The following is a 14,642-nucleotide window of genomic DNA, read 5'->3' on the forward strand; positions in this document are numbered from 1 at the left end:
GTTGGGTCTGCCTCCTCTGGCTTCCCTCTCCTGTCTCGGCGAGAAGAAGAACCATTGCTCTGTGTCTGCACGACATCTCTCTCCCGCAAGCTCTGCAACACATTACACAAAACCAAAACAAACCAATTTAGCCAACCGCCAAGTGATAATATACGATGAGAAGTCGAAGAATTTAAGAGTAGAAAAGTACTGGGAAGCTGGGAGGGCTCGAAGTCATAAATGCCAATGTCAGGGATGACTCTGCTGAGGTGGTCGCTTCCCCCCTGAAGCTTGTTATGGAGGTAGAAAGCCACTAGTTCTTCTCTGTTGGGTAGAGCGAAAACCAGGAGGCTGATTTTCCATTGATATTGTGTAGTGTGGGCATTGACAATGAGCAGAGAAGAGAGGCCACAGGTAAATAAGGGAATGGGCTCTGAGCTGTGGCTGGAAGATATTGGCAAGAGGAAATGAGAAGGAAGAAATGGCGAGTTTGGATTGGTGGGAAACTTCCACGCGGTTAGGGGGGCAAGAAAGCGTCTTCATGCCCTTCATTCATTTGTCTTTATTATGATTATCCCCACAAAATCTCGCCTTTGAATCAGTCCTCCTCTCTTTAATTTAATCTTAGGGGCTTGTGCGTTTCTATGCCCTGCACCTTTTTAATTAAATAATCTGCTTGTGTTTTGATATCGTACTCCACTATTCATATTGATATATATTTTAAACATGATGATAACGTCAAGTACTTGAAAGGAGAAGGAAAAAGGGGCAGAAGATGAATTATATAACATTAGACTTCTCAGGTCAATCGGCTTGACAATTGATATTTAACTCTCTTCTCTGGGATGATCATGAAAATGTACGGTCATATTCAGCGGAACAAATGTTTGAAATGGTGGTTTTACGTTATGGTAAAAATCCAAATAGGTAAGAAAATATTTCTGCTGACCATCAATTAAATTCATCAGAGGCTGCATGGTGTCAATTTACTGGGGGTCGGTCGACTGATGGGATATTTTCGAATCATAAAATTGCCTGTCTTGGGCCAAGTTTAGGACTTGAATGGTCATACATGCGCATGGACTTTCGTCCCAACAAAAACAAGGTCATATTCACGCCAACTAAGCTGAGGTGAATTTTAAAATTGATAGAAGGTAGAAAAGTTCCAAGATATCTAATAAAGAGATTTTTTGGGCAATTCTGCCAATTAAAAATGAAAAGAAAGCAGCTTTATCTAATTATGGTGTGAAATGTGAACTGATTAAGTAAGTCAAAGGAAAAAAAACGGGTACTTGAATTAAAAAAGGTCATGTTTGTCTTGAAAGTTTACTAATTTTGATTAATTTAACAGTCAATTTCATTTTGCGCCATGATATCTCTCGCCATACGTGCTATATTGGGTGATTGATTTATTTTTCCTTTTTAAATTTTTTGGGCCATAGATTGACGATTAACTTTGACAAATTCTTTAGTGGACCCTAAGATTATTTCCAATGAATACTGATTTAATCAATTTTATAGGGGATGACCAATTGAGGAAGGCAAAATGACCCATTAGTCAAAGCATGCCCAAAATCGTACCGACCGGACCAGACTTCGTCCTTCCTTTCCAAATATATGCGAGTGTGGGACAACCATCAACTTTATTGCAGATTCATAATTAAGTTTTAATACTCATGAAAAAATTGTAGCATTCTATGATGAACAGTCAATCATTATGAAGTTTTAAATGAAACAAGTGGTTATGAATATTAAAAGCTATGTGTTTATAGGATTATATAAGGCAATATTCTAAGATGCCATTTATGCTTTGCTATTTCAATTTTAGAAGACATTCCTTACATTCTAAATTAAAAACTAGTTAGAGAATTTGTTTTAACTATAAATATAAAATTTTAATCCATTTCATATAGTATGTTTATCAGTTTTTTTAAACTAAATTGCATACCTTATAAACTGATACTTGAAACAAATTTATATTTTAGGAAGATCATGTCAATTTTTTTAAATTTAAATAATTTATTTAAATTTAATATATCGAAATTAATTAAGACCGAAAAAGTAACAAAGACTTGATTTACACGTTGGTCTCCCCCCGCCCCAAACATAAAGATAAGATATTTGGGGGTAATTGACATTTTAGAGATGGTATTGGAAGCGTACGTTCATTGTATCTTGAAATATGAGCCGGTAATCAAGTGAGAGAGTTGAGAGCTATGACACAAAATTCACTGCTTTCATAATGCACCTCCCAAGTTATTGAATACCCAAAGACTTTTTTTTTTCCCTCTGGTGCATCCACTTTCCTCCTCTCCTCCAAATCCACTGCTTATCTCCATATGACACGTTTATGACGTAAAATTAGCTTCTTTTTTATAATAGTAATACTTCAGATGGTGAAATCTCCATCCAAATCAAAGACAGAAAATGCCTGCCTGCAATGGTGGGGTCTGACTGGTCGCAAACGGGGGCACAAGCGCGTTCTCCTACCGGATTATGGGCTCGATTCCTGACGAGACATCCTGGGATTAGTTTGGCTGATACGCTGGGATATCCTGAGTTAACGATAACATCCTACTCAAAAAAAAGACAGAAAATGCCTCTGCATTGACTGGTAAAGTCACAAAATTTGCAAAAAGGGTCAAATCTCAATCTTCACACGCGGACTCTGTCAGATGCCATCTACTTGACGTGACGTAACAGAACGGCATATTGTTAATTTTATAATTGCAAACTAAAATAATAAATTGATCTAAAAGGTTTCTAAATATGTTTGGAAACACAAAAAAATACTTTTTTAAAAAATGAAACAAACTTTTCTACCTATTTATTTTGTACGCTGTAAAAACACTTTAAAATCATGATTTTAATTCTATCCAAATACCTACGATGATCTGCAAATCTGTCCCCCCTTATTGGTGTGACATGAGGATGGGCCGATTGTATAGCAGGATGGCATACAGTGCCTATTTAAGATCATGATGAAATTTTCTATAAGTGCATTTTATATAAGTTGAGACAAAATTTCTCTCACATACTTACCTCGTATTTTGTAAAACACTATTAATTCTAAATGGTTTATAATCTTTCTCAAAACTAGCAGCTTGGAGTGGTTAATAAAAAACTGCCAATGTTAAGACAAGGTCACAGGGTTGAGTCTTGTCTAAGGTGGTCATAGATTCAATTTTTGCCTACAAAGTCATGTCAAATAGCTTTGAGCTAGGTCGTTATTTCTGATAAAAAGGCAATGTCCAGACCAGGTATGAATGAATTAGCTAAGGTGAAATGTGACTGTCAAATATCAGTTGTTTTCAGCACTTAAAATTTTCATTAGTTTGCCTTCATCTCTCCTTTACTCCACTAATGAACAAATGCAATCTTTATGAAATTGTTCCTATTTTTTACTTTGACTGCTATGAGAAGCTCATCTTCAAACAAATTGCACTTGACAGCATAAGTATTGGAGTGGCTGCTCTTTTTGGTTTTCTAAGTTTTGAAAAGAAACAAAAGAAAGAAATTGAAGTATGTTTCAGTTAAGGAAACTGGGAAATTGATACGTAAAAGTGGGGGGCAAATTGATTCTTGCAGTTAGCAAATGCATTTTAAAAGCTGTCCTCATTTTTATTTTACACTTGCAGATATCTATAGTGTGACAGCACTTGTGATTGTTTACAAAAACAGAATTCACTGACAGTATTTCTTTTCATTCGCTAGCAGTATTTATGAATGTCACTAGAGTATGGCTTAGTAGCAGTTTTCTTTTCCCTCTTACTTCACAGCATCACTTATAGTTGCAATAATAATAAAGGAAAATAACAATAAAAAAAATGTCCCTTAGGCTTACTTCAGGTAAAGTATAAAGAAAGACAGAGAGGAAGATGGAGATGTAGGACACGCAGTCACAGATATCAAATATGGGGCCTGCCATTTCCTTTCATTTCTTGACGCCTTACATGAAGTTTAGTAGTTTACTTTTAGATTCAAATCTAAAATAAGTTAGTAAATATAATGTTTAATTACCAAAAACAAACGTGAAGATTCAAATCTGCTGGATCACTCACCCCAATAAGGATATAGCAGAGCTCTTGGTTATAACAGTGGCAACTGAGAACGTTATACCAGCAGTTTTTAGTACTTTTACTAGTAGTTTTGACTGCTTCTGGATACTCATTTTCCTGTAATGTTATACTTCCTCTTATCATTAGTATTGCTATAAAAACTAGTTAACTAATTTGAGTAGATTAAAAAAATTCGTTAAAGTAGTTATTTGTAATAAATAAGTGTTGTTTTTCTTAAAATACTATTGCCAACTATGTTTTGACTAAAACTATTATTTGATGAAACTTTTGGATAGAACTATTATTTAATAAAACTTTTGGATAGAACTATTATTTAATAAAACTTTTAACATCTGCAATTACTATAATGTCTACAAAACAATAAAATATAAGAGACAAAATAAATTGAAATCCTAACCAAATTGAATGTCAAGCTAGTTGTTATATTAAGTAATGAAATTAGTATTACACAACAACTCTCACAAGCAATTTGAAAATCCTGTCCTTTTCAACTTCTTTATTGTCTCATCACATTTCAACCACATGTTAGGTTTCGTTTTCCTGGGTCCTATTGCTTTCTATCGCTTGTTTTATGCAGGCCACCTTCTAGTCATTAATTAGAAGTTGCATCCTTCGTTTCATTTTCTTCAGTATCCTCTGTACATGCACATGATCTAATGTTTATCAAATTTCATGAAATAAATGTTCGCTAGCAACACTTCTAATAGTTTTAAACCAACAAAGAATTATACATAAACCCAACAAATCTGAGCAAGAGAAAAGTATAATCTGAAACTGGTGCTTTATGAACCAGGACTATCATTATCATGAGACACAAATACATAGACAAGGCAGAACACATCATATACATGCCTGCTTTCAAACATAGAAAAAGTAACTTCCTTCTTCACAAGCTTACTTAACAAGAGTAAAGCATAAATACAGATCTTACCACACTGCCACATTTACTCATGTCGCATATACATATAGGTGTGCTTTTGATAATATTACACAAGCGCTTTAACGTTAAAGGAATACATAATCAGGGTATTCCAATGATGGGGAAGAAAGGGACATAGTAGCTAGAGGGTGCCAAACCCCACTCAGGAGGCAGAGGAAGATCGACAGTTTTGGAGGAGCCTAGCTCAGACTTTGTGCTGAAGCTCAGAGGAGTAGATATGGTGAACGTGTTGGGCTCTCTAGCCTTCACAATTCGAGAGAACATGTTCTTCCTTGAAGCATAAAGCTGCTCTGGTCCTCCACAAGTTGTGCAAGACACTTCCCTGAGTCTTTAGGAAGTTTAAGGTTGAAGGAGCCATCATGTTCTGCAGTTGCCACTCCCAACTTATTCACTTTATCACACTTCACTGAAACCCTAATCCCTGAAAAGTTGAAACCACATGGCATAAGAATAGAGTGAAAGCTAGTGAGTCACTAATGGATGAATTAGTACGTTAGAAGATTGTGAGACAAACCAGAGAAGTCGAATTGTTGGGGCAGTCAAGGCAAGAGACTTTAGCTTTTACTTCATGGCATGTGGAGGGGTCAACTGTGGCTAGGGCTAATGCAAAAAGTAGAGCTGTGATAAGCTGAGGAAACGCCATGAGACTAGCTTCTGCAGAAAGAAGCAACAAGAAATGGCTGACAGAAGAGTTCCAAGTTTGAAGTCTGTAGAGAAGGAGGACAAGCTTGCAGCTTATAATGTGAGCGTAATAAATGATGGGGCCTAAAGCTGACATTAGTAGTTGGTCTTCATAGATTGCAATTAAGTACTGCTCAGCGAAACTTGTCAAATGTCAGAAATATATGAAATTTTTTATACTGTAATTTCATCTTTTATGTGGACATAAAACACGCTCAGTGAGAAACTCAATCACACATTTTATCATCATGTTACAATAACGTGTAAAGAAGATGTTATCAGTGCACAAAAAACAAATATCTAATTTATTCACAGATCAGCAGCTTTGACGTGAATCCTTGAGCACGTCGGCCTTGCTTTTTCTGATTAGAGTTCGAAACTGAAGCATGCCAAAGTCCACAGCAAGAGGAAGATCATTAGAAAGTTTTTGGTTAAAAAATTCAAAAGTGAAGACTAGAGTTGAAAAGAAAGCATGAAACAGGTACCAGAAAGTGTGCAGAATATAATAGGATATTTAATATAAGATCTTTTTAATTAATTTGATTAGATTAAGAAAATTAGGTAAGTTAGTTAATTATAACAAATATGACATGTTTTTCCTAAAATATCATAATTATTATTATTAATATCTTTCCTCCTTCACTTATTTGATCATGATTAAGAGAGTATCTAAAGAGATAATTTAAAAAATTGATAAATATAAAAAATAGATTTTATATTTAGAATCAAAATTAACTTAATAATTAGATCCTATGTTAAAAAAACCGAAGAGTATATAGATTTTGGTGCTGTGCCGAGAAGCTGGAAAATTCTCATCTCAAACAAGTCATGGGTCGTAAGAGGAGCCAGATTTTTAGTTCAGTGATCGTCCTTGTGGAGTTTTTGGCACTGAGTTGCTGAGGTCAGAGAGTATTAATGAAGCGTAAGTGAGAGATCACTCAGTGATGACTGTGCTAACCCCCCAGGCCCCGACATTTGACAGGGATATTTCAAAAGATGCATGCCATATTTAATATGAAATCTTATAATAAAGTTAGCGTCTATAGTAGTACATGGTTGAAAAGGAAATCCCATAAAACATGAGATTTATGAACCTGGTTGGTCTCACTGATCTCCCGTGAATTTAACTCTCGCGGTGAAACTTTGTTATTAACTACGACCGGCTCGGACCTTTTTCAGAGATGTTTTGAAATCATCTAAAAGACCATAATGAATGTAAGTAATGATTAATCAAGAATAAGACGAGTTGAAATCAAGAAGTTTAAGAAAAAGAAAGCAGTCAACTTAGTGTGAGACGGAAAAGCTAAGAGGAGAAAATATTTAGTGATAAAAAGCAAATCTTTGCTGTCTCCCACTGGTGGGATGGATGAAACAGAGATACCCAACATGTCAACTAAGTCACTTAAATGCGATTCTGAGGATCACCGATCAAGTCTAAGTCTTGGCTCTACAAAGAAGCAGCCCCACAAGGGTCGTGTTCTACCCGTCATGGTTTGATAAATGTGCAACCAGAATTCAAATTCCGTTGAATTCATTTCGTGGTTTAATTTCCGAGCAAAGACCCTTCACTGTGGTCATCTTTCCATAACTAATGCACTCTGCCAGTGCCTCCGTCTTCCAGCCCCATGAAATACTATCCATCCAAAATCACTCATTCATAACCTTTTTCTTTTTTTTCCCCCTCCTTAAAAAAGCACTAAAGGGAGAGATGCTAACAGCCTCAGATCATAAATGGGCTTCAAAATGCTGAGTTGAGTTAGACCAATTAAACCGTCATGGCCGTGCAACACCAATTCGTAGTAATAATCAACGTTAGAGTGTACCCAAAAAAAAAAAATCAACGTTAGAGTCCACAAACTATGAGCATTTCTTACACTACCTAATATAAAAATTAGTTGATTTTTAATTTATTTATAAACACAAGACTCTAATTAATTTTATCTCTTGTATTTATCCATAATTTTCAAAGTAATCCTTATAGTAATTGCACATGTTAAAGATTCCATCAAATAGTAGTTTTAGTTAATACACATAATTAGCAAGAATATTCTAGAAAAGATAACACATATTTATTATAAATAACTAATTTAACAAGCTTTCTTGATTTACTCAAATTAGTCAATTAGCTCTTATATTAAGGATCGAAAATAATATTATAAAATAAGTTGTTTGCAGAGTCAGCTTGGCTTATCTAACTCAACAAATTTAATAGCATATTATGCAAACATGTTCATTTAATAAGTAAAATTGAATGCAACCAAATTTTGGAACAAGCGAAATCCAAGTAAGCTACAAGCAATTGGATTCATTTACACCTCTACCAACCTTATGATGGTGTGTTTTGGGATAGGACATGCAAGGGCACATAAAAGTAAAGATGCAGTTATGAAAATCGCCCCCGCAACCTACTTCTCGCGGAAGCACTTAAATAAAGATGGCGTTCTTTCTGGTAGAAGCCTGGGCTCACCCCAAACAGGGACCACCATTTTGCCCAGAAGAATGTGACATGAAGCGTGAACAGTGTTTGTGGTAAAATCAAAAGTCATCCCCTTAGTCACGCCGACAACCTCTTTGGAATCGTAAGTAATAGCGCTTATTATTATGCCATCAAGGATACCATAAAGGCGCACGTCAAGGCCTTCCAAGAAGAGGTAGGAGGGTTGTAAAACAATGAAAGGGAAGAAACAAACGGAATGCTAGTCTTCATTCCAAAACAGCCGCACGTCAACGCCCTATATCGGAGGCTTTTGATACAATACAGGCCTAGAAAATGAAACAGAAGGTGGAATGATCTCCAGTATATCACATGTAAGGGAACGGATGAAACAGTTTGGGAAAAAGAAAACGTAAACATGAGGGAGAAAACATAAAATGTCAGTTGCAACTTGCAAGTTTCCTACCAAGCACTCATTCCTGATTGTCCAAAAGGCTTGGGTTTGTTGTAACTTCCTAATTCATTCACGGGTGAGAGCTTAAGATTGAGCTTTCTCGTAATTAAATATATTTGATAACTTCAATGTTTTGTTTCATAATTTAATACCTTCAATAGGCATCCAATGACTGGTTTAAGGAAAAGAATCCAATAGCCAATATTGTCTGAAAATAAACATACATCGCCCACCCCCAACAATGCATCATCATAAGCCAATTTCAGTCGTGGAAACTCTGCAATCACGAGGCTTCGCTCCATTATTGGCGCCAAAATCATGCCATCATTTTGGCGCCATCCTCTCTCTCCAATTCATCCTCCTACTACACTGATCTTTACGTTGCTCCTTCCAGTAGGATCTTGACACACGGCTTCCTCCTCCCACAATCAGCGCTGTGTTTCAGGGCAGTTATCAAACACACAGCGACCGAACCAGTTGGAATTCCAGAGGCGGCTGAGTGCTGCGCTTCTTGAATTCATCATTCGTGTGCCGTTCCAGGTAGCCAAAAGTCATAAATATTGTTTCTTGCTTTATTGTTTGCTGATGCAGTTTGCAACTGCGACAGGCTGCAACTTCAACTAACAGCAGTCTCAGGAGCAAATTACAGCAGCATCCCCAGAACCCAGGAAGCAAAGTAGAGAAAACTCAGGGAAAAAACAAGTCAGGAGCAAAATAACAGCAACTTCGATTAACAGTAAAGTCCCAGTGGTTGGTTACCCGCAAGGCCAGCACACAGATCGTTCATGAAAGGAAAGTAAAACAGATCAGGAACAATCATCCACAGACCTTTTAAAAGAAGATTCTTGCAGCATCTCTGACAACTCAGAACCTCAACCGCACTGCCAAAGGCCTCTGAAATGCAGATGATTGAATTTGAAAAGTTGACACCACATGTCTTCAACAAGGCGGCATTGATATCATAAGGCAAGACCCACATGTTAGGATTCCACCAGAAGAGCAACAAATGGCTAAGTTATCGGTCAATTCCACACAGTCCAAATCACACGAAAATGCAACAATTAACTTAGTTGACACGTTGCTTTTAGTTTTCAGAGGCACGCTATCAATTTAATAGCATGGTACTGGCAAAAATGGAGAGAAGCCAGGCAGTGGTGAAGGGAGCACACAGACTTCTCATTTCATAAAGTCCTTAATTTTTAATCGCAATAAAGAAGGGAAAAGCAGTAATTAAACCACAATAGAGTATGATAGAGTGGCTAGAGCTATACCATATTTTTTATATACGTATATGAGTTCTCTAATCTCGAGTGTTTCAAATAAAGAAATAAACTGATCTCAGTAAGCCTTATTTGGCGACGCAAAGTTCATATATATTTGACTCAGATGGAAGGTACATCAAAAACTCAGCACATCCGATGAATTAATTTTGTGAATTGCATTATAAGGTGCCATTTGGTACGAAATATTGAAAATAGGAATTAGGATTATAATTGAAAAAAAATCATTAAAAAAACCTTTAGCATGAGTAATTGCTTGTTACATAGGATTAAACAAATTCATAAAAGTAGGATTGGTGAATACCATTTCCTCCCATAGTATTCTCCAATCCCACATATATGCGTTTATCTAATCCCATATCATAAGTAATATCTCGTACTAAACACTGTTTTCTCAGTCCTAATCCTAATCTTAAGAGTATATCCCTGTCCAACAAATGATCAAAACCAGAATGTGTCCAGTGAAAACGACGGGACATACAAAATCACTCCCGTAGAAGGAGGGAAATAAAACATTAACGAGCTCATAAATGACCGAATCTCTTTGGACTGAATGATCCGCCATGCCTAGATCTTGTAGAGCAGGTTTTAATTGATAAAAAGACGTCAGAAAGAAAATTTAAAATAGTAACTTGCTTCATGCTTACAATGGAGCGGCAATTGGCCACTAAGATACACTAGTTCAGAACAAATTCAGTCTGATAATCTCAAATGTAGTCAAAAGAAGAAAATTGTAAGATAAGGCATCCAAGAATTACGAGTATCCAAATCCTTCAGTCAAGAAAACCTGTTTGCCGCCAAACCGCATTCCTGACCTGGCGTAAATCCCTCCCTTTCAACGTCCTCCCGGCTCCTTCAAGAACCGAGCTAGCAAGCATCGGGGACTGCGCAGAATTTCTTGCCACAGCCTGATGCGGGGGGAGCATTTCCTCACTTTCATCACCTTCGTCGTCAAAGTCCTCATCAAATTCCCGGCGTCTACTCCTCGCCATCATCATTGCTGGCGACATGACCGGCACATTCACCGGCGCAGACTGGGGGTACTTCACAGAGGACGATGAAGTATAGGAAGGAATTCGTTCCTGCGGTGGCTTCGGAATGGCAGGAATCGAACGGGAGGACGAGGAAGAGGTGGAAGACACAGATGCCTTATGGAACAGATGCGAAGTGTTTCGCGCGTTCGGGGACGGCTCATCTTCAGGCAGAGCAGCGAGAATGCCAAATGTATCGAGCGGCCCAAAACCTTATGGCTGTGATGAAGGTGGTGGCGTGGGGTGGATGAGGCGGAGGAAGATGAAGGGGTGGATGAATGGTTAGGCTCAGTATAGTCTTCGCTCATGAAAACAACGACGTCTTCGGTGAGCTCGTCACCACCATTGATCCTTCTGGAGGAGCTAGGGTTTCAAAGGAGCGGCGCATGGGTTGAAACGCCAAGGAAGCGCTCGGAGGAGATGGGCCTGCGCGGTGGCGGGAGCGATTAGAATCGTAAAGATCCATAGTAGCAGTTGGGGGCGTAGCCGAAATAAAATTAGCGTACGAAATGATGATGGCCTGAGTTGGAATGAGTTGGGAATCTCAGATACAGAAGGCTGGACAGTAGGAACCGGGCAGGTTTCCGCATCTTACAGGCTGAGGCCGGTGTGGAGTGCGGGACGTGTGACGTTTACCCTCATATTTATTTGAGTGAATTTACCCTCTTTTTCTTTTTTGGGTAAATTACCCTCATATTTATTTAATCTGACTATCTGAGCAAGCAGGACATCCCACATCCTTGTAATTAAAATTTATATTTTTAAAGCAGCAATTTATATTATAATCAAATGACAGTATATAACCAATAAGTTGTTAATTGAAATAGTATAAAGTGTTACTCAGTGAAAAAAACACAAATTCAAATATTAATAACATTCTTAATTCGGTAAGTGTTAGTTTTAACTCTAAAATGATTTATAAAATAAATCAAAAAACAAGCATGAAAAATAAATATCATGAAGGATATACATACAAGAGCTATTGTCAAAATGTCAGGGGAGTTTGACAAACTCAAAAACATCTAAAAAAAAATGCTTTCATGCAATGACACAACTTTTTTTCTGTATATTTATTCAAATCATTTTAAAAAAACTAATTTAAATACCCCTAATTCTTTATGGTTGTGTAACGCACAAAACATAACTTTTAAAATCAAATAAAAGAATTAAAGTGAGTCTTTTTATTTTATTTGGGAATCTTGGGAAGCATATTTCAACTTAATAAACTACTACCTCCGGTCCTAATTATAAGAGCCAGTTGACTAATTTGAGGAGATTAAGGAAGCAAGTTGAGTTAGTTATTTGTCCTAATAGGTGTTGTCTTTCCTAAAATATCCTTACTAATCAAGTGTATTGACTAGAACTCTTTATTAGAAGGGTTACTTTAGAAAAAAAATATATAAATATGAGAGACAAAGTATATTGGGGTCTTATATTTAGGACTAAAATAAAAGTCAAATAGGATCTTATATTAAGGAACGGTAGTATGATTTTATTTGGTTTAATCATTTATTTATATTTATTTTCATTTAAAAATAAATCAGAATATTGTAGAACTTAACATTAATTTAACTACTTTTATTGTCACAACATCTTAGAAAACTATGTGCAATTTGAAGGAAAAAGTAGTGAAGTTATGCTATCATTTTTTTCGCTAATGTGTAAGGCACTTCTAATTTACTTTATTAAAATGAAGAAAAATTTTAAATTTAATTAGTTTTATTTTTAATTAATGATCTTTTTAATTTTATTCCTATTTAGTATTATTTCGAATTTTTAATATAAAAACCAGTTAATTAATTTAAAAAAACTGAGAAAGCTCAATGTTTAAAAAATAAATTTGCTTTACTTATGAATTGATATTTAATCTGATTATATATATAAATATCTCAGAGAGATAATGTAATACTCCTCCGGTCCTTAATATAGGACCCAATTCTTGAGTTGGTTTGGTCCTAAATATAAGACCCCTTTTCATATTTATCAATTTTCTCTAAATTACCCCTATGAATACTCCCTCAGCCATAATCAAATAAAAGAGGGAGATGGGGTATTTAAGAAAGATGATTATGGTGTTTTAGAAAAATGTGTCAATTTTCTTATAATTACTAATTTACCTAACTTCCTTAATCTAATCAAATTAGTTAAATGGGTCTTATATTAAGGACCGGAGGAATATGTTATAACTAAGTAATTTGATAATTTTCTGAATCTATAAATACAATTTAAAATAAAGATAAAAATTGTGTGGTATATAATAATAATAATTAAACAAAAGATGAATTGTGTGGTATATGACATCCTATCCCCACTAGTTAAACAAAGGGACCGTAAAACGGCAACTTTATAGGCTTTCTCATTGTCTCTAATGCCACCTTTGATTCTTATTATAAGAATTAGTTGTAGATTAAGAAAGTTTGTTAAATTGTTATTTAATAAATAGACATTAAAAAATCTCACTAATTATGTGTATTAGTTAGAATTACTATTTGATAAAACATTTAACATATATAACTATTATAAGGACTATCTTAAAAAAAAATAAACATAAGAGACAAAATGGATTGAAATTTTATATTTAAGACTAAATTAAAAACTGAATAAGTTTTTATATTAAAATTGGCAAAAAAAAAAAAAAGGAGGAAAACGTTAGAACACAATGCGGTACCTGGGCTCCCAACTTCGAGAGATGGGCTTATACATGTCCCCCTGAAGCAGGAAGTGGAGATGAGACGATATTTGGGCCATGTGCCCATGTGCTCTTCGGCGTCTTCCTGCTTCCACTTTTGACTCAATGACGAACCTGTCCTCGTCATCCGCAAAATTCGCGGGGCTAAATTTGAGGGCATTTCCGTCATCTAAACTACTACCTTAGCTCCTTCCTCCACTGCAGGTTTCAGATTGGGAATCTGATCCTGGAGGTGATGCGGAGCAGGCATGGACCAGAAGGTAAAATGGAGCTGGAGTTCGGCGATTATCGGAGCTGCGTCGGCGGTGGCTGCAACGGCGCTTGTATCGGCGAAGCCCAAGGACCCAACCTTCCACCTCATATCAATCAGCTTCACCTCTTTGAAGCTCCACCTTCCTGTCCTCGACGCCGAGCTCATCCTCACCGTACACGTCACCAACCCCAACGTTGCTCCAATCCACTACTCCTCTACCTCCATGTCCATCTATTACCAGGGTTCGCTTCTGGGCTCGGCCGAGGTGCAGGCCGGCTCGCAGCCGCCCCGCTCCTGCCAGCTGCTCCACCTTCCGGCCCGGCTTAACGGCCTGGAACTGGCCCACCACGCCGCTCAATTTGTGGCTGATGTCGCCAAGCGTGAGATGGTGCTCGACGCCGCCGTGGATATCAGTGGTACGGCCAAGGTTCTTTGGTGGGAACATAAGTTCAAGGTGCACGTGGATAGCCATGTCACCGTTGATCCATTGTTCCTTGATGTTATTGATCAGGAAAACAACTCTGAGTTGGAAGTGCTTGCAGCATAGGCCTTCAATCTCTATCGAACGCCCGATGTAATATAATTTGACATTTGAAGGCCTATTTTTCAATTATTCGTTACCATTATTTATTTGGGGAGGCGAAACAGTCTCATTCGTAAATCAGGCGATTGCAAAACCCAAACGCTTTTCGTTTCAAAGCACAAGAACAAAGATTACCAAGTTCAGCGTAACGCATTGTAGATATTCCCGTTTCTCAATCATATGGCAGTGAAAAAAGTTGCAACGAAACAAATTGTCACCGACTTGAGGGAGAAAAACTA

At 36.8% G+C, this 14,642-nt stretch overlaps 2 protein-coding genes across 2 annotated transcripts; one reads left to right on the forward strand and one right to left on the reverse strand.

The window, feature by feature from the left end:
• Positions 1 to 10,453: 10,453 nt before the first annotated feature.
• LOC114716068 (uncharacterized) lies at positions 10,454 to 13,694 on the reverse strand. The gene is made up of 2 exons (XM_028901008.1): positions 13,547 to 13,694; positions 10,454 to 11,090 (listed from the first exon to the last, which is right to left on the reverse strand). The coding sequence occupies exons 1-2, from the start codon at positions 13,692 to 13,694 to the stop codon at positions 10,621 to 10,623; spliced, it is 618 nt and encodes a 205-aa protein (XP_028756841.1). The 3' UTR covers positions 10,454 to 10,620.
• Positions 13,695 to 13,762: 68 nt separating this feature from the next.
• LOC114716085 (uncharacterized) lies at positions 13,763 to 14,422 on the forward strand. The gene has a single exon (XM_028901023.1). The coding sequence runs from the start codon at positions 13,816 to 13,818 to the stop codon at positions 14,365 to 14,367; it is 552 nt and encodes a 183-aa protein (XP_028756856.1). The 5' UTR covers positions 13,763 to 13,815; the 3' UTR covers positions 14,368 to 14,422.
• The last annotated feature ends 220 nt before the right edge of the window (positions 14,423 to 14,642 follow it).

The sequence above is a fragment of the Neltuma alba genome, unplaced genomic scaffold (assembly GCF_004799145.2).
Source record: "Neltuma alba isolate B1F8T4 unplaced genomic scaffold, ASM479914v2 tig00011642_pilon, whole genome shotgun sequence".
Taxonomy (NCBI): Eukaryota; Viridiplantae; Streptophyta; class Magnoliopsida; order Fabales; family Fabaceae; genus Neltuma; species Neltuma alba.